This window comes from Jaculus jaculus, chromosome 3, assembly GCF_020740685.1.
Source record: "Jaculus jaculus isolate mJacJac1 chromosome 3, mJacJac1.mat.Y.cur, whole genome shotgun sequence".
Taxonomy (NCBI): domain Eukaryota; kingdom Metazoa; phylum Chordata; class Mammalia; order Rodentia; family Dipodidae; genus Jaculus; species Jaculus jaculus.
Window position 1 is genome coordinate 133,516,085 of NC_059104.1, and position 21,338 is coordinate 133,537,422.

Sequence of the window (21,338 nt, forward strand, 5' to 3'; positions counted from 1 at the left end):
GTGGGTACTGGGAAATCAAACCTGGATCATCTACCTTTGCAAGCAAGCACCTTTAGATGCTGAGCCATCTCTCCACCCCGATTTTTCTTATTAAAAGGGAACTGGCGAACACTGGACACACTCAGCCTTCCCTCCAAATTAAAATAAGGTAAATTGTAATTACTCACTTATTGAAAGTTTTATTTTTGAGTCAGAACTATCCTTTTTATTAAGGAATTAGCTGTTAAGTCTTGAGGCTACTTACTTGCAATTTGATAAATATCTGGTTCTTCTCTTGCCAACTTTTCTCGGGCAACATCAGCTATTGGTCCAAAGATGGTTACAGGCCTCAAGAATCCAGCTGAAAAGAAATAAAAATAAATTGTAATTTATATTTCTCTTTCTTAAGCCATGAAAAAAAAAAGTGAGGCTAATGTACAGAAAAGACACTACCTTCTCGAAGAACAACCCTTTCGTAAGCTGGAAACTTGGTCTGAACTGGCTGAGCTGACAAATCTTCTCTGCTTTTTCGAAGATTTCTCTTGGAGCTACGAAGTCCTCGGAATCTCCAGAAGTCTGCACGATCTCCTCCTGCTGTTTTTGGAAGTGTGTACTGTACACTGGCTAACTGTTCAGCTCTATTTAAAGGGAAGATAAACATTAATTTTTAAAAGGCAATCAGACAAAGACCAACAATGAAATGAAATGTCAAAATACTAGATAAAAGGTTCACGTGCAGTTTCAATCCTAATAGTTGGAACAGAATTTATAAAACTATGTCAGGTATATTACAATAGTACCAAAATTTCTCAATGAGAATAACTGCCATCATTTACTTAATTCATTTTAGGAGAAGTAACTAAGCACTCATACCTGTTCTTATTAGGGATGATGCCTCGTTCTACCTCCTTATGATTTTTGCCAATTCGAATAGCAAGCCAAGAGCCCAGTTTTCCATTGTATAAGGTATCCACAACACGGAACACCTCTCCTTTGTTAAAACTAAGTCCATAGGGAGATTCCTTTTCATATTCAAAATGGGTTCTAATATAAAACGAATCTCCGACATCAGATTCTACAATGCGACGATAAACTGAGGAAAAGAAACACATTAATACTTAGTTGGTTAAGAAACTAACCTGAAGTAAAGATGCTGTTTCTAATAGCACCATCAATAAAAATACCACCATTAATCAATGTTGAATTCTTATGCGCCTAGCATTAAGTATTTAAAAAAATAATTTATTTGTAAGGAGAGATGGGGAGGGAAGGAGAAAAGAATTGGTGTGACAGGGCTTCTTGCTGCTGTAAACTCAGATGCATGTGCCACTTTGTGCAGTTGGCTTCATACACAGATACTGGAGAAGTGAACTCAGGCTGGCAGACTGTGTGAGCAAGTGCCTTTACCACTGAGCCATCTCCACAGCCAAGTACTGTATCTTAGGTACTCATCACATTATTTCATGAAATGGCAACTCTTTGTACTTTCATTTTGCAAGCAAAATACCTGTTCTCTATTTATAGCATCTAATGCATCTGCAAACACTACAGACAGTTCCATACTCTAAACCACTGTTCCTCAAATGACAGTGATTTTGTTTCCCCACCCTTCCAGGGAAATCTGCAAGTACCTCTGATGAAGTTCTAACAGTTCAACTGGCTTAAGCCAGGTACAGTAGCATATGCCTGTAATCTCAACACCTAGAAGGCAAGGCTAGGTGGGTTAGCAGTTTAATGTCATCTTCATTTATATATTAAGTTCAAGGCCAACTTGGCTCATGAGACATTGTCTCAAACGAACAAAAATAGAGGCCTGGAGAGTTTGCTCAGTGGTTAGACACTTGCTTACAAAGGCTGATAGCTTGGGCTCAATTTCCTAGTACCCACATAAAGCCAGATGCGCATGTGCCTGGAGTTCATTTGCAGTGGCAAGAGATCTATACCCCGCCTCATATTCTCTCTCTCTGCTTGCAAATAAATAAACAAACACACACCCAGAAACAAATAGAAAAACTAAAGTGTGTTGAAGTGAGATGGGCAAGTTAAGTGTACTGATAGTCTCTCAACTACTGAGTACAGGATAAGAATGTTCTGAAACATCACACACAGCATGGTCCCTAAACAGAATTACTTGGTTCAAAAAGTCAGTAGTGTCAAGGCTAAAAAACAAGAACAAAATACAAACCTCATTCTCAATAACAAATACATCTGTTTTATCACAGAGAAAAATTATGTATTCCTTTGAATATGGTAATAAACCTCATAGTGTACTGCTTCAAAAGCAGCAAAAAGTTTGGAAGGTGTTCACATACTTTTATATTGCTCTAATAGCTATCTCAACAAATATTTTCTCTATGATTTGTTGGCTATTAGCATTGGTCCTATTACTGTCTGCTGCTTAAAAGCACAGTGTAGGGTCCTGTATCTCTAAATAATTAACTCTCTGAGATCAACAAATTCAATTATCATTCAACTTTGAGTAAATTACTTTGAATTTCTTTTTGGAAGATTCTCACTCTAGTCTTCAACTTGTGACTCTGTTACATCAACCTGAGTGCTGGAATTACAGGTACGAGCTACCTCATGTTGCCCTGGTTTATTTAGAAAAACCGAACCAAGTCCTATGAAAGTCCTCAAACTACTCTTTGTTTATTTTTTCCATTTCCAGGGAGTATCTTACCATCTTTCTTCTTCTGAGCCAATATGGTGACTTCTTCACCTTTTGGGAGATCGAGAAGGAAAAGAACAGCTTCTTCTCTTATGATATTTGTGAAATCTACATTGTTTACCTATTAAAATAAGATTTTATAAGTTAGTTTTAGCTGTCTTCTAGGAACAGAAATATATTTATTTATCCATGAAACAAGCATTTTCAGAGTCTACCTAATTTGAAAATAAACACATATTTAATAGGGAAAAGTTTATTTTACTTTGAAAAACATAGTATGCTCTAATTTAAAACAAACAGAAACCAAGTTAATAGAGTGAGTAAAGGCATAAAGGTGGAAACTGTGAAGTCACAATATATCCTGACATTCAGAGACAGCTGTAGCAAAATCAAACTGATTAATAATTAGCTATTTAATAATATAACCAATGTAATTTCAAGTCTAAATTGACCCAAAATAACAACATATATTATTGCAAAATCTGTGAATATTATTAATTCTACAAATGTTACCATATATCCCTGGCTTTTTAACTAACCCCTAAAAAAGAAATGAGATCTTTAAAATGACAATTTACATTATGGCATCCTGGTAACAGCCATTTTCTAACATAGGCTCCATGTTTGCCAAGTCAATATGTACTTATATTAGTAAATAACTTTAGTTTCAAAATGAACCTAACCAAATGTCGCCTGTTATCCGAATTATAGGGATTTTTATTTATTTATTTATCAGAGAAAGAGGGGGAGAGAGAGAATAGGCACACAAGGGTCTCCAGCCACTGCACATGAGCTCCAATGTGTGTACCCCCTTTTGCATCTGGCTAACGTGGCTCCTGGGAAATAGAACCTGAGTCCTTTGGCTTTGCAGGCAAACACCTTAAGTGCTAAGACATCCCTCTAGCCCTATAGGGTTTTTTTTTTCTTTCTACTTTTTGAAAATTTTCCACATTGAAAAGAAAATCTGTATAATCAAAATGTACTCCTTACTTTTAATGTAAAAACCAAAACCAACTAATAAGAATCTGCTTTAAAATCTAGTACATCCTGATTACCTCAAAACAGGATGTGAGGTGGATAATAAAGTAAATCTATTTAATTTCCCTGATATAATGACCATCAATACATATGTTGTGCTCAAGTGTTTCTGAGTTAACTAAGTGGACAAAGAACAATGCAAGAATTATCAGGAGGTATCATAATGTAAAAATACTGTCAAAAGGAAATTAGTGAGAGATAATGTCATGACTTTCTTTTCAAGGCAGGGCCTCACTCTAGCCCAGGGTGACCTCAAATTTTCAGCATCTTCCTACCTCAGTCTCCTCTGAGTGCTGAGAGTATAAGCATGAGCCACTATGCACAGCATGCTGTGACTTTTTGACATGTGTAAGTCTGAAGGGAAAGGAGGACTAGATAAAAGTGGCTACAGTCACAGGAAATGGCTCAGGGTGAAGAAATTCTGACTATGGGCTACTCATTTGCATGCTGAAAAGAACGAGAGAGAAAGTGCAAGCATTAATACTCCCAAACTGTAGAACAGTAAAGGAAAAAAAAAAAAGTGACTGTAAGACTATCAGAATGCCAATGTTATAGCATCTCCAAGGTGGATCAACTTTGATCCTCAAACCCTGCTAAGGAAGGAATGATAGGGAATGTGGGCTGAGACTGACACCAGTGTCAGTGATAGTTGTGAAAAGTCAGATTCGAGTGTGCCAGATGGTATAGCCACCATTGACTAAAAAAGAAAGCAGGGAAAGGAACTCAACTATTCCTTAAACTAGTCAATAGCAAAGAAGAGAAATGAGAGAGTGTAAGAACTAGAGGGGAGGGACAGGGGGAAAGACCATAGAGCAGTCAAGAGAATAAATTAAGTGCATAGGCAGGAGGAAGGCTGAAAAAAGACAGAGATCAGAATGGAGGCAACGAAGACCTGGAGGTAGAGAAATAAGAGTAAATGCAGGGCACTCTCAATATACTAATTAAAATAGGACACAGTTTATCTACCAGAAAGCAAACAGAGCTTTGAATACTCCAAAATGAGAAGTGAGAGACAAAGGCAGATAATATTACTATGAGGTAACACTGAAGTACAGGGAGTGGGAGAAAAAAAGAGAAAGAAGGGAAGGAGACAGAAAAGAGAAGGACAAAACTGGTAGGTAGCATTTAACCTCAAGTTTTCTTGGCTTTTGTTAGTGATCCTACTTCTTAGTACAGTATGAAGATTCAACGCTATTTAATACAGTATCCATGTTCTCTGGATAAATTCCATCTTTTTTTGTCGGTACTATTATTTGGAATAAAGAAGGTATGTGAAATGGACTACTAGGAAGACTATTCTCATGGGGGAAGAACACTTAAAAGTTGCTGGGTAGTCTTGTCAGTCTGAATGTTTATAGTTCAACTTTAAAAGACTACTTGGTAGACATAGTAGGGATCTAAGACTTATTTCCTTGTAGGTTCTATCCACACCAGTGACTACAAGAGCAAATGTAGGGATGAGAAGTGACCAGTTCAAAGCAAGCTATACCTGATGGACTCTTAAACTTAGTTCAAGATACTGAATAAACTGCAATGTAATTATAGTCGAGTTTTGCGTATGGTACCTGCTTATCTAAACTTTTAGCTCCACAGAAGTTGATGTTCTGACATACCCTGAGTATTTGATCCCCTTCCTCTAGGCCTTCTTTAGCCGCAGGGCTATCTTCTAGAACACCAGCTACAAATATTCCGACATCGTTTCCACCAGCTAGCCGCAAACCCACACTATCTCCTTTTCTGAATTTTACCAGTTTCATGCTGGGCCTGTTAAAAGATAGTTCATTTGAAACAGTTAATAGATGCTTTGAAAATTACAGCATGGTGCTAGGCCAAAAGCTATATTCAGAATGAAAGAAAGGACTATCATTTCTAAAACCCCCTACATACCACTAATTCATCAAGTAAAATTTGTATTACAATATGAAACCAGATTTAATATACCTTTAACTTGATTAAAAATTAAAATGTGCAATATCTAAATGTGACATAATTAGTATTACTTTATAGACTAATTTTTAAAACTTCCTTAAAAAACAATGTTTTCCCTGCTCTCTAAGAGGTATGTATAGTGAATTCCCAATGGATTAAAAATTTTTTTCTACTTTTCCACACCAATCCCACTGAGTAAATAAAGTCTCACTTAATAAAGGTAGAAGGAGCTAAACCACAAAATTTATTAATTTTCCTAACAGCAGAGTGTCAATTTGATTACTTAATCTCTACAGTCAGTGGAGAGTGAGTTTTGAATTTGCAGTTTGCATGCTCTTGAAAGTTCACTTAGTCTGCAACCTCTCTAGCTCTACAATGAAAACCTTGTGTCATTCAGCCTTTCTAGCTAAACCTCATGTCCAAGCTATCCCTTACTTTGTAAGAAAGAGAACTCGAAGAGACAGATCCCTATACATCTCCTCCATTATCCAAGTAGTATTAAAGCCTGGTATCCTAAAACAAACACTGAAATGTCCCTAAGAATGTCTGGGAAAAATAAAATCTTAATTACACAATTACCCTTTATGTTTCCCTTCTAGGTTCACTTTAGGACCTCCAAATTCCTGACTAAAAAGATGTTACTTTATCTACTTTCACTATTATGAAGGCGGAAAAAACGTCCCTTTCCACTTAATTCATTAACTAATAACCAAATTATTAGAACCTAGTGAGCTAACTAAAAAGTACAAGTTAAGTAAGTTCAGGGAGATTTCTAGCTCTTTTGAACTAATTAATGAGCTACCTGCGGTTGGAAGGGATCACTCAAAGGCAAGGCTGGTAAAATCCTGATTCCTCCCTGAAACTGTATTATACCAGTTATATCACAAATGTACTGAATCAATTACTAGTGTGGTGATATCCATGTTTCCTACAAAGTCAAAGGTATTTGAGATTACTCAGATTGCACAGGCAGCAATTTTAACTATTTTCTCAAAGATACTAATCCTTGGAAATAAAACTATCCTTGAAATTAACCCTGCCCAGTTTAGAGTACCTGAAAATATAAAATTTATTGAATGCACTTTGCATTCTGCTAAAATGGCTTTTGAGAAGCACTGGCAGAAGATAGCTTTGGGCCTTCTCTGTCAGCGTCATTTGCCTTAAATGATTTGGTACTTCCTACATTATATCAACTACTTGCAGTAGCAAAAAGACAACAACAGACACTCATTTCTTTTCTTCAAATCTACTCATTGGACAAATCTTGCTTGGCTCAGCTCCTAACCCTGCCCATATCCTCAAATCCTCTTTGGTATTTGTTTTTCAGGGCTCTCCCAGAGAAGCATATTTTTGTAGCCATATTGAAGTTTCAAGCAATTCCCAAAAAAGAAAGAAAAAGGAGACTATGCCTTCTCAGTTTTTGTTTCAATTATCCACTGAAATGAAAGCATTTTAAACATTTCTGATACTTACTTCTGTGCCTAGATAGGTACTGAGTTAACAACCACCTTTCCCCTTTTTTATGATACAGAAAATAATGAAAGCCAAGGAGAGGGACACATCTTGATCTAACGCACCATAGGAGATTTGCTCATTTTCAAGTATCACATATCATGTTCTTTTGACACGTAGCAACAGCAAATTTGAAGATTGTGAAGGTTTGAAATTTGTTCCCCAAATCTCTATCTCAAGTCCACCATGTACAAAATACAAAGTAATAAAATGTGTGTACTATCAATTTTTTTTTTTTTTTTGAGGTAGGGTCTCACTCTATCCCAGGCTGACCTAGAATTTACTATGTAGTGTCAGGCTATCCTCAAACTCACAGCAATCCTTCTACCTCTGCCTTCCGAGGGCTGTGGTTAAATGCATGGTCACCATGGCCAGCTAAAACTTATTTTTTGAGTCAGTAACCAATCTAGATAAGCTTTCTCATATATAACACACACACACTTTTTTTTTTTTTCCCCTGAGGTAGGGTTTCACTCTAGCCCAGGCTGACCTGGAATTCAATATGTAGTCTCAGCATGGCCTCAAATTCTTGGTGATACTCCTACCTCTGCCTCCCAAGTGCTGGGATTAAAGGTGTGCAACACCACACGCCTGGCTACAAAAGCTTTATTAATCAAAGATCTTTCCCCTTCAGGAAACACTGTAAATATTTTTGGTTGTCACAAATGGTTGTATCTAAAGAGCAAGACTGCTGTTAAATATGTCTCACTATATAAGAGTGGTACCATAGTAAAGTTATCAGCACCAAAACGTCAGTAATGCTAACTGAAAAATACTTATCTACTTGTTTATCAAAGGCTAGGACATAAAAAGCTTGTGGATATTCTGACATTTTAATAGAAAACATTCTTTATTTTATTCTTGACCTAAAAACAAGGTAGAAGGTGATGAGAAAGAAAATACCCAAAAGGTTTCTTTGTTCTTTAAGCTCTTATTCCATTGTACATGGGTCTGTTAAATGAAGAAAAAAGCCAAATCATAGTACTACACATAATATACTATTTTAAAAATACATGCAATATCATTTGCAATTACATCATCATTCTGAAAAAAAGTGTTTAATGAGGAATAAAAAAAGACAATGTAATTTTAAAAGTTGCATTACCGAAGAATTCCATCTTCATGAGTTGAATTAGGTAGAACACCATCAGAAGGACTGACAGGTAAATCCACATCTGGCTGTCCAACTTGAGCATACACAGGCTTTGGTTCTAAGAAAAAAAAATTATATTGTGTAGGACTCACTTTATAAAACCACTGAGACACTTGTCACCCACTAGTGAAATAACTAGACAATCCTACAAGATGTATGTTGTGATTTAGCAACAAAAAAGTCCACAGAACCTAGTACTATAAGTATCAGAATATATTTGTAAATTCTGAAGTCTGTTATAAGCCCACATTACATTGGCCACCTCTGCTTTCTATAGTTCTATGTATTAGGGTTTGAAAAGTCTATGTTCCAAGGAAGAACAAACAAGAGAAAGGAGAGAGAACCAATTTCTATCAGGATGATCAATGTGGTGTTGGGAAGATGGCTTAGAGGTTAGGAGATGAACTAGCATAAGGACCCAAGTTCAAGTTCACATGGAAAGCAGGGTGTAGCCATGCATGCCTCTCACCCTAATGTTGAGGCAAAGACTGAAGGACTGCTGTGTCTCCATAGTCAGTCAGTCTATCTGACCAAAAAAATGGTAGTTCAGAATGACTGTCTCAAGAAAGTAAGGTGGAAGAGTAGTAGAAGAAAACATAATATTCTCTTTAAAAACTTTTCTTTTTAAATTTTTGAAGACAATACAGTATTCTCCCCCCCCTTCTTTTCTCCTCATACCTGCACTGCAAATCAAAGCCAGGCCCTGATGCCTGCTGGCATGCACTCTAACACTCCTAGCTCTCCAATGTTTGCCTTTAATAGTTGTTAGAAAAAATCCTTACTCACTGCTAGTAGCTGTTGACCATGAATTGTGACTTAGAAAATGAAATTATTCATAAAAGCAATTGAGCTATACAAATCTCCTATCCATAAGGAAAATGCTAAAAGCCACATAAAACCATTGGGATACCTGTCATCCACTAGACAATCCTACAAAATGTATGTGTGATTCAGCAACAAAAAAAGCCACATATGGTAAAATTTACACATTACTAGCAATTGCATTTTTAAAAATCTATAAATCCTGGGCTGGGGAAATGGCTTAGCAATTAAGGCATTTGCTGGTGAAGCCCAAGGACCCCAGTTTGATTCCTCAGGACCCATGTAAGCCAGATGCACAAGGGGTGCATGCATCTGGAGTTCACGTGCAGTGGCTGGAGGCCCTGGCATGCCCATCCTCTCTTTTTCTCTCTCTATCTCAAATAAAGAAATAAAATATTTAAAAAAATCTACAAATCCTGACAACTGCTGTAGTCTAGCAGCAATTTTGTTTTTTGAACTCAGTATTTTTCATGCTTACCTGGAAGATTGGGTGTTTGTTTCTCATTTCTTTCAACTGTAATTTCTTCTACTGATTTGGATGTGTGATCATCTACATGCTTTACAGGAGTTGAGACAGCCCCAGGTTTAGAAATTCTCTCTTCCTCTCTGCTCCGGAGACTATACATAATTTTAAAAAAATATGAAAAAGGGTGATTCTGAAAAACTCATGAGTATGAGAAGCAGGGTAACTTCAAAAGCAAAGACAAATACTATAAAAACAGTAATTAAAGCTAGTATAGCATAAAATAAACCTAGACCTTTGTCATCTATGTAACAAAAATAAAAATGGAGCTCTACAGCCATAGTATCAAAGTTTATCAAGAACATGACATTCTAAAACTTCTGGGAATGAACATTCTATTTAATAAATGGTGTTGTGACAATTACCCGCAAATTTAGACAAACTAGGTTCCTACACATATAAATGACAAAAAACCAATTTTATAATAAAGTCCTAAACAAAAAAAATTATTGTTTTTAATTTTTCCATGTGTGCAAGCCACAATGTACATGTGGAGTTTAGAGGACAACCTGAGATGTGTCTTCACCTTTCACCTTGTTTGACAGAGTGCCTATTGTTGTGTTCTCTAGGCAAGCTGTCCTGAAAGCTTCCCATTTTATCATTGGCTCATTGGGATTAGAGACACTCACCACAGCAACTGGCTTTATTCAGCACTTCTGTGGCAAATGCTTTATGTGTTGGGCCACCTCCCTAGTACCGACAAAAAACTTTAAAATTTACCCTGTGGATAAGAAAGGCAGGCCTTTTGAAATATAGACTCATGGTAGAAAAGTCATACCATATGAACAACAGTAATTACATACGACTAGCTGGACATGGTAGCATATGTTTTTAATGTAAGCACTTGAGAGGCAGAGGTAGAAGGATCACTGTGAGTTCAAGGCCACCTTTAGACTACATAGTGAATTCCAATTCCAGTTCAGCATGAGCTAGAGTGAGGCCCTGCCTAGAAACACAAAAACAGTTAACAAACAAATAACAACACAAGAATAGTTAGTGAGGACTGTGGAAATGGCTCGGTGATTAAAGGTGCATGCATGCAAAGCTGGGTGGCCTGGATTCAATTACCCAGCATCCACGTAAACCCACAGGCAAAAAGTGGTACACTTCCTGGCTTTCTCTTGTAGTTACAAGAACCCTGGCACACCAATAAACTCATATGAAAAAATATACATATATATTTAAAAATAAAGTTAGCCATGTATGATGGGGCCCAGCACTAGGAGATTGAGGCAGTAAGGTAGCAAGTTTCAAAACAAAGAAAAAGACATGCAAGGAATTGAGATAAACACATTATATTAGATATATATTAGATTTTTCTTTTTACTTCAAGTAACTATTTATAAATGATTTCACAAAGTCCAAAAATAAATAGGAAGACTTTTTAATTTCTTTGACATATGTTTATTTATGAAGGGGCAGGGAATGGTCTCGCCCGGGGCCTCCAGCTGCTGCAAACAAACTCCAGGCGCATGTGCCAGCCATCTTGTACATATGGCTTATGTGGGTCCTACGGAATCGAACCTGAGTCCTCCAGCTTCCCAGGCATGCACCTTAACTGCTAAGCCATCATTTCTCCAGCCTAAGAATTCAATTTTAACACTACACAATGAACTAATAACATATGTAAGAAAGAATATAATGTTTAGAAAAATAAAGAACTACAAATCAAATAACAGGAGAAAATGGGCATGTACTAAGAGGAGGCAATTTACCAAAAATATATGCAAATACATAATGAACATGCACAGATTTAATAAAGTTCATCAGCTGCTAGGGTTGTACAAGACAAAATAGTAAGCAATATCTTAGCCAGGTTCAATTCTCAAGCCACCTACATAGAGCTGGATACAAAAAGAGTTGTGTAGCTATCTAGTAGTCACTTGCAGCACCAAGAGGCTCTGCTGTATATACACACATGCAAATAGTTTAATTAAGAAGAAAAGACATTAAAGCAATGAATGGAAGTTACTCCCACACTCTATAATCTCACCTATAAAATTTATCCTAAAGAAGTACCAAGCTGTATGATAATAAACAAGACATTTTTAAGAATACTCATCCTGATGTCAGTTTTAATAGCAACAAACAAAATATTAAGTTTCTCCAGAACAATAGGAATTATAAAAGTTGAGCCAAGAGAATATTTTTAAAGGTCAATAAATATACTCCAAATAAAAAAGATAAACCATGATTGTATTTAATCTGGGAAAGCTTTAAGTCCTAACTCAGTGTGCATCACTGAACTCCAGGTGGGAAGCCATACCAATATAATGAATGTGGGAAAGCTTTCTATTGCAAGCAATAGCTTGTGAGTCCTATGAATATTTAAAAAAAAAAAAATCTGGGCTGGAGAGGTGGCTTAGCGGTTAAGCGCTAGCCTGTGAAGCCTAAGGACCCAGGTTGGAGGCTTGATTCCCCAGGACCCACGTTAGCCAGATGCACAAGGGTACTTCTAGCCATTTGCAACGGCTAGAAGCCCTGGCATGCCCATTCTCTCTCCCTCTATCTGCCTCTTTCTCTCTCTGTATGTCACTCTCAGATAAATAAATAAAAATAACAAAAAAATTAAAAAAAAATAGGAAGTTTTTCATTGAAAGTAATACATTACTTCATGTGACAGCTCATACACTTAATATGTCTTAATAAATCATAAAAGTTTTCTATGCTGGAACTTAGAATGGAGATTATATCTTGGCAATAAATTTGAGAAACTCTAAGTATACTAGTCCTAACTTCACATGAGTGTGTGCCCATGGGTAAAACTGATGAATGAAGCATGCACAATTTATCCTATAATTCAGAGCTTACTAAAATTCCTAGAACACATTTATTATAAACATATATTTTATTATATATCCTAAAGATATATAATAAATATTTATATTATATTTATTATAAACCTATTATAAACATACCCTTGCCAGTGAATTTGAGTAATGCGAATAATTCTACTCTCAGTTGGCAAGTGAGGATGTAAAGAATAAAGGAAAAGATTGACAGTATAAAATTTTTACAGGGGGCTGGGGAAATGGCTTAGTGGTTAAGGCGTTTGTGAAGCCTAAGGACCCCAGTTGATTCCTCAGGAAACACATAAGCCAGATGCATGCGTCTGGAGTTTGTTTGCAGTTGCTGGAGTCCCTGGCACACCAATTCTCTATCTGCCTCCTCTCTCTCTCTCACAAACAAATAAAATATTTTTAAATTTCTTAAAAAAAAAGATAAACCAAGACCTGAGCCAGGCATGGTGGTGCACGCCTTTAATCCCAGTACTCGGGAAGCAGAGATAGGAAAATTGCTGAGTTCAAGACCACCCTGAGACTACATAGTAAATTCCAGATCAGCCCAGGCTAGAGTGAGACCCAAACCTTGACGAAAAACCAAAAAATCAACAACAAACAAAACAAAGGTAGAATTATGGATGGTAATTTGACAGGTAGAATTAATTCTCTGAACCTCTGAAAATCAGCCATTTGTCTTTTTATTATCTTTGACCACAGCAGAGTATTAAACAGTCTCCTTTTCTTTGTTTTCTTTTGTTTTGTTTTGTTTTGAGGAAGGTTCTGGCTATAGCCCAGGCTTACCTGAAATTCACTATGTAGTCTCAGGCTAGCTTCCAACTCACGGCAATCCTCCTACCTATGCCTCCTGAGTGCTGGGATTTAGTGTGCCACCATGCTTAGCTTTAAAAAATATGTATTTTTAACCTAAACTCTGTGTATTATGCTAAGTATCTAGTCATTGTTTGGAATGTCAATAAAATGTCTGTAAAAATTCAGAAGTCATGAAGATGAAGGTATTTCACAAGATTAATATCATTTATCTGGGCAGAAAAAGGCATCAAGACTTGCATTTATTTGCAACACATTGGCTAAGTGTTATTTCTGATTTTAAAAATTGAAAATAAATGAACCAAACAGAAAAAATTAGAAATGAGTATGGACAAATTCATTCAAGAAGAGCCAGAACTTGGGGTGAAGTGAAGCTGGTTGGAGGTTACCTCATTTACTTGTTCTAATAAGGTAACATTGATTTTACAATTGAAGATAAGAAGTACTGAAGTTATGATCAAACAACTATATACAGACATGAAAATAACTGCAAAAAATATGTAGATGCACAACTTACAGAATACATACACCACTAAGATATTTTAAAATTCCTTCTATAAATCTACTCCCACAGAGAGTGGACAAAAGAGTAACTAATAGGAATTTCGGGTTTATGGTTATTTAAATTTTTACAATAATACATGTTTATATTACTTTTATAAAGGCTGAAAAATGACAAAGTTAATTACAAAACTATCTTTTAAAAAATTGGGGTCTTATTAACGTATACTTCTACCAGTCTCCTGTGAAGAAAAAGTTTCTTCTTATGTTTTCTCCACAGAAGGGTAAAAGTATTAAGCATTTTTTTTACTTTCTACTTTCAGATTTATGTAATCATTCCATAGGGGCATATTCTACATTAAGATATACACACATATTTGCATATGAGTACATACACACATAAACACAAACATGCACACACACACATATACACACACATAATATAAAATAAGCTGCATGTAAGCAAAAGTTTTACAGGAAAAAATTAAGTAAGCTAATATATTTTCTAGCTCATACCAAAATGAGCCAAATCAGAAAAGGTCAAAACTTTTAGTCATAACTTGTAAGACATCAAAATTAGTTTAAGAAAAATAAATGATTTATTTCTGTTATACCATGACCCAGAGGTGAAAGGGTCAAAGTATTTTCTCTGTACTTTCTGCATTAAAAACTTCAAGTGAGGGCTGGAGAGATGGCTTAGCAGTTAAGCACTTGCCTGTGAAGCCTAAGGACCCCAGTTTGAGGCTCGGTTCCCCAGGTCCCACGTTAGCCAGATGCACAAAGGGGCACACGCATCTGGAGTTCGTTTGCAGAGGCTGGAAGCCCTGGCGTGGCCATTCCCTCTCTCTCCCTCTATCTGTCTTTCTCTCTGTGTCTGTTGCTCTCAAATAAATAAATTTAAAAAAAAAAATAAAAAAAAACTTCAAGTGACATAAATATAAAAATAATGAGATTATAAGACTGTATAAATTCAATAGCTTAATACATTTATGTTGCTCTATGGCAAGCAAAATTTGAACTATTTACTAATATGAAACAAAAATGATTTCAATTAATATTCTTCCTAATAATTTTAAAAATCCAAGTTTAAAATGTAACTAAATTACTATCTTGACTCTTATGATCAGATACATTATTAAACTCAAAATGGGGCTCTCAATTCATATATCACATAAATAGAGCTAGCAAGTTGTTTGGGCTAATTTTTATACCTACTGTAATCTACTACCTGTTTGTCCTATGATACAATTATTATGAATTTAAAAGCAATTAGCCTTTTAAAATAGCATTTCAAATGAATGGAATTCATATCATTCTTAAATTTTTCGTAGAAGCAATATTTAGAAAATTTTATCTTTTCATGTGCTTCCATTATATACCAAAAGATGGAGCCATTTTCCAATAATACATAAAGAAACAGAAAAGTGTTGTTTGAAAGAATTATACATTAAACTGTGCAATTAAAATATTTTTAGAACTCAAGTTAAATGAAGGGAAATCGTTCACAAATTTTAGTGAGCCCAATCGATTTAAAATATTTATTCTTATAACTGATATAAATTAATGGAAGTATACATTCTTTTTTTTGAAGTAGGGTCTCACTTCCGGCCCAGGCTGACCTGGAATTCACTATGGAGTCTCAGGGTGGCCTCGCACTCACAGAGATCCTCCTACCTCTGCCTCCCGAGTGCAGGGATTAAAGGTGTGTGCCACCATGCCCAACTTGGAAGTATACATTCTTTTTAACGTACCTAGTCTTCAAATTCTAGTGGGTACATCATACTTAGAATATTAATTTGGATCGGCAACATTTCAAATTCTCAGTAGCCACACATGGCTAGTGGCTATGATGCTTGGCACAGCAGATCTAGAATGATGGTGTAGAATACCATAATCAACTTTCCTCAAACACTTAAAATGCTCTGTTATGAGCAAATATAAACACTTTGTCAAACAAAATCTGAATTTACACATGTAAAATACATCTACAATTAGTAGCAATTATTGAAAGAAACTGTTTATACCCTTGGCCATAGCAGTATATGCCTATAATCCTAGCACTTGGAAGGCAGAGGCAAGAAGAATGCCCAAAAATTTGATTCCAGCTTGAGCAACAAAGAGTTCCAAGCCAGCCAGGGGTAGATAATGGGTCACTGTTTCAAAACAAAAACAAGGACAAAACTGGTGAGACTGAGAAAAGAATATCTCCCCAAGCCTTCTTTACAAAGCAGTTCCAAAATAACACTATTTTGCTTAAACAATTTTAGCTGTGATAGCTGATTATATCTGAAAAACCGTTCAGGTTCTGAATCATGTTTCTACTCCACAATCAGCCTCCTAGTAATTAAGAAGGAAACTCCTGGCATTCTAAAGTGCCCTCAACATCCCTTAAAGGCATTGCTGTAGAAGGGCAGACACAAGTTTCGAGTTTTTTGGATTTGTAACTTGCAGTTATTGTGGACTTATCAGTCATCAGATATTGGGCTGGCTGAAAGTTCTAAAAAAGACCATTGCTTTAAAAAAAAATGGTTAAAAAAAAAGGCTTGGAAATTTTTTTCAGTTCACATAAATAGACTCACTGGAAATAAAACTTTCTTGCCCTATTAACTCTATAAACAGGGCAGCAAATAACATGTACTCTTATCACAGGCATTAATATTTTAAGTGGAAAAACTACCTGTATAAAATCAACTAAGCCAGTTACTCCCTGAAGAGGGCAGAAGGCAGAGGCCCTGTAAGAAGAGGACTGCATCCTCTCAGTGTGCTCCTACAGGGTAGGATGGGCATGAATACTTAGTGGCCACCAGTTGGCTTACCCAAGCCATTCTCTCAGATACTTCAGTAGTGCAATGTCTCTAAAAGATACAGCTCCCCACAAATCTTTCCCAACTATTCTGAAAGACAAACATCCTACAAGTTCACTAAGCAACATACCAAAATTTCTCTGCCATCAGTGAGTAAAGCTGTGCCCTTTCCAAGATGGCTGCATCTCAGCCCTGGAATGGGAGGAGCTGCGACAGACCTACAGGTCTTACTAGCCAATCCTTAAATATTGACCCTTCATTTAACTTCTTTAAACTCTGTGCCTTTAATATCTGGATCAGAACCTAACTGCTTCAGCATGTCAGGCTATCCATTAGTGAAACATTTCATCATATATCTAGCACTCCCTTTCCTAACTGACTGAGTTGTTTTATATAAAAACAACCTCCCACCTCCCAGGTTGTTGGTACACCTGATGCTGGTGTGGGAATGCTGGGACCTGGCTCACGTGTGCCATGAGTAGGTCTGGACTCCTGGTTCATCACTGGCTAGATCCCTGGCTCCCAGTACCTTGATGCTGGAAAATAATTAATGTAATACACCACAAGAATGAACTTAAACACAAGACCAATTCATGGATCATTTCAATAGATACTTGTAACATCACAACATAATCAAAACACTGGAGAGACTAGGCAAGGAGGGTTTATATCTCTCTAAACAATAAAGGTTATACACAAAGCACCTAAAGCCCAACCGTACTTAATGGGGAAAGACTCAAGGAGCTCTCATTTAGATCAGAAAGAAGACAGAGGTGCCCACTCTCACCACTGCTCTTCAACATAGTGCCACAAGACTTAGCCCAAACATAAGACAGGAGAAAGAAATAAAAAGAGATACAAATTGGGAAGAAAGAAGTCAAAGTAGCCCTATTTGCAGATGACAAAATCCTATACATTAGTGACCCGAAACTTTCTACCTCAACTTCTAAAGGTAATTAATTCCTTCAGAAAAGTGGCAGGATACAAAAATCAGTAGCCTTTCTGTATGCAAAGGACAAATACAGAAAGATATCAGTAATGCTGTCCCATTTTCAATAGACATACACATACCCCCACACACATACAAATTCAAATACCTTGGAATAACACTAACACAAAGAAAAAAATTGAGGAGGACATGAGAAGATGGAAAGACCTCCCATGTTCCTGCGTAGGTAGAATTAATACTGTAGAAAATGGCAATTCTATCAAAAGCAATATACAAAATGTAATACCAAGAAAAATCCTAGCATTATTTTTCTCAGAGATAGAAAAATGATTTCAAAAATCATATGAAATGGCAACAGGCCTTGGATATCCAAATATATCATCAACAAAAGAAACACCTCTGGGGTTATCTCCATACTGGATCTAAGGCTATACTACAAAACCACAGTAACAAAAACAGCATTGTATTGGCATAAAAACAGGTTTATAGACCAATAGAACAGAAACGAAGAACTAGCCTAAGGTAAAGTAACCTCAGCTACTTGATTTTTGACAAAGTTGCCAGCAATGTACACTGGAAAAAGACAGCATCTTCAACAAATGGTGCTGGACAAATTGGATAACCAAACTGGGTGTGGTGGCACACACATTTAATCTTAGCACTTGGGAGGCAGAGGTAGGAGGATTGGTATGAGTATGAGGCCACCCTGAGATTCCATAGTGTATTCCAGGTCAGCCTAGGCTACATACACTGAGACCCTACCTTAAAATGTGTGTGCGGGGGAGGGGGGGGAGGAAGGGAGAGAGAAAGAGAGAAGAGAAAAACAAATGGCTAATACTCATTTAAGACAGTGCTCAATATCCTTAACTGTGATAATTTAAATGGATGTCGCCCAAAGGATGCAGTAGTTTTATTCAAGATGTAACATTCAGACATTTATTATTTATTATTTATTTATTTATTCAAGATGAGAAATCCAGCTGCATCGCAAGAGGAAGTGTTACTGGGGGTGGGGGGAGGGAGAATTTCAGTCTAAAGATATGCAAAGTGCCTGGGTTCTGCCTGGGGTTCCTGGAGTGTCCTTGCTTGAGCTGGTGGTGGGTGTTACTATCTTTGTGTGTGGACCTGTGAAAGGGGGCCAAGCTTCTTCTGCCATTATGGAACTTCCCCTGGATTTGTAAGATTCCAATAAATTCCATTCTTTCTATAAACTATGCCTCATTTGGAAGTTCATCACAGCAACATAAAGCTGACTGTAAAATTAACCACTAGGGAAATGCAAATTAAAACTAAGGACTTAGATTTGATTCCCCAATGCCCACATAAAACAGATGCACATGTTGGTGCACGCATGTGGAATTTGTCTGCAGTGGTGAGAGGCCCTGGCACACCGTATCCCCCCCCTCAAAGAAATATATAGTAACAACATGAAAACCAGAAGTCAGTCAGTGTAGTAAAATACTCTTTATAAGGCCACCCCCATTACAAACTAAACAATTCATGCTATAGAAAGTGCATACTTTTCAGAAATTCCTTTATTGTATAAAGGTAGGCAAGAGTAGTATCATTTAGGGATGATTAAAAAAATAGGTATTAGTTCTATAAAGGTAAATTGGATAATATCAGCCACAATGAACAATCTCAAATATGCTAAGAAGCTAAATTAACCATAGCCCCAAAAGTTTTCCTCTGACAGATTTCTACCTAAAGGGCTGTACCCAATACATGACAAAGAAAAAATAAGGTACATTCAAGTATGACTACACAGGATGTTTTAGTTAATCCACTAAATTTTACATGGAAACAAATAGATAAGAACACACTGAAGTTCTTTCTTAATGGCAATTAAAATAACTTCCTTTCTGTACTATTTTTTCTTCCAGGCACTGAATAGAGTTGTCAAGGAGTTTTCTGAGAAGGCAGAAAGAATGCTGAGTACATTATATTCACTTTACAGTATCTGAGCATCTGGCTTTACATAGGCACTGAGGAATTTAACTCAAGCTATTTGGCTTTGCAAGAAAGCACTGTTTAACCACTGAGCCATCTCTCCAACTCTTTGCCATATTTGAACTCCCTTACTTTTTACCTTAGATCTTAGCCAAAGTGAGAAATGATATAAGCTTATTTTTTTTAATGTGATTTGTTTTATACATGTAAACTATTTTCTAAAAATGTACTTGCAGATGTGGGTGTGTTTTTTTAAATTTTTTTTAATTTTTTAATTTTTTTTTAATTTTTTTATTTATTTATTTGAGAGCAACAGACACAGAGAGAAAGACAGATAGAGGGAGAGAGAGAGAATGGGCGCGCCAGGCCTTCCGGCCTCTGCAAACAAACTCCAGACGCGTGTGCCCCCTTGTGCATCTGGCTAACGTGGGACCTGGGGAACCGAGCCTCAAACCGGGGTCCTTAGGCTTCACAGGCAAGCGCTTAACCGCTAAGCCATCTCTCCAGCCCATGGGTGTGTATTTTATGTTGTCCACAAGTCTCTCTGTATTTAGCATTTTTAAACTCCCACCAGAACAGCCCTGTGGTGGTTTGATTCAGGTGTCCCACATAAACCTACATGTTCTGAATGCTAGGTTCCGCAGCTGATGGCAACTGGAAATTAAACCTTCCTGAAGGCGGTGTATTGTCAGGAGAGGGCTTATGAATATTACAGCCAGTGTCCCCTTGCCCGTGTTCGGCACACTTGCCTGTTGCTATTGTCCACCTTATATTGGCCAGGGGGTGATGTCCCTTCCCCTGCCATCGTGGAGTGTCCCCTCTAGTTCGTAAACTAAAATAAACAATTTTTCCCCCAAAGCTCTCTTGGTTGGGTGATTTCTACCAGCAATGTAAACCTGACTGCAACAGTAATAATGTTGGTACCAAGGAGTGATGTCATTTGCTGCTATATACCTGACTATGTGACTTTGGCCTTCTGGAGCTTATTTTCAAGAGGAACGTGGAAGGATTTAAAACCTTGGCCTAAGAGATATCTTGCAGTGCTATAAGTACAGCTTGATGGATTATTCTGGTCAGAGCTGAAAGACCTTAATGGAGTAAGAACTATGGACTGTGAGGTTTGGCTTCTAAAGGTGAGAAACAGCTTTGCCTGGACAGGGGTAGAGGCAATTTGTGTGAAAAGCTTACTATTATGCCCATGTCCTGAGAAGCTATGCAGGGTTGCTTTGCACAGAGATGAAGTAGTATGAGCAGAAGGATATGGCACAGAAAGAAAAATCTATAGGTGAACTGCTGCCCAGTCAGCTGCAATTGAGAGATTACAACCTTTCACACTGGGCCAGCTAACCTGCACTGTGGTAAAAGGAAGAAGGCAGACGCTTTTCAAGGGGACTGAGTGCTCAAGGAGTGTCCAGTTCATCAAAGTCTGCTTTATTCCCTCTGGATTAGCAAACTGGGACCCTACCTGATATTGTGGAGTACAAGAAGTGCAGGAAAGAGAGGGTCACTGAGTTTGCAACATGGTCTTTTGTTTTGGAAATAGTCATGGGCAGTGTGAAGCAGTTTTGCTGGATGCCTGCATGGAGACCCGATGGAACTGTGAGGATAAACTGTGGCTTGCAGGGGAGACCCAGTGGAAATGCTAGAACCACGAAAGGGCTGGTAAGGAAAGCTGCTGGCCCTGGATGGTTTCCAGGACTGTGAGTAGCCTAGCTGGAGGGGTAGAACTGGAACTCCAGAGACCTGTTGCGGGTTAGCATTATCGGACTTGGAGACGTGTCACTGACTAACTAGAGTTGTTGGACTTGTAACTATAGAGTTTGATGTTTGCCCTGTTCAAATCTTGTATTGCTTGAATATGTCTTTGCTATATCCAATGCCATCTTTTGCAGTGTGAAT

The 21,338-nt window shown here is 37.2% G+C and overlaps 1 protein-coding gene across 9 annotated transcripts in view; it reads right to left on the minus strand.

Moving 5' to 3' along the window:
• Tjp1 (tight junction protein 1) overlaps window positions 1–21,338 on the minus strand; it is a 268,814-nt gene that overhangs the window by 28,361 nt on the left and 219,115 nt on the right. For all 9 annotated transcript variants that reach the window (XM_045144906.1, XM_045144904.1, XM_045144912.1 and 6 more), the window contains 7 exons: window positions 9,580–9,719; window positions 8,232–8,337; window positions 5,299–5,449; window positions 2,660–2,768; window positions 853–1,072; window positions 433–617; window positions 245–340 (listed from right to left, as the gene is read on the minus strand). In XM_045144906.1, coding sequence (XP_045000841.1) covers window positions 245–340; window positions 433–617; window positions 853–1,072; window positions 2,660–2,768; window positions 5,299–5,449; window positions 8,232–8,337; window positions 9,580–9,719 — 1,007 coding nt within the window. The remainder of the gene's footprint in view (window positions 1–244; window positions 341–432; window positions 618–852; window positions 1,073–2,659; window positions 2,769–5,298; window positions 5,450–8,231; window positions 8,338–9,579; window positions 9,720–21,338) is intronic.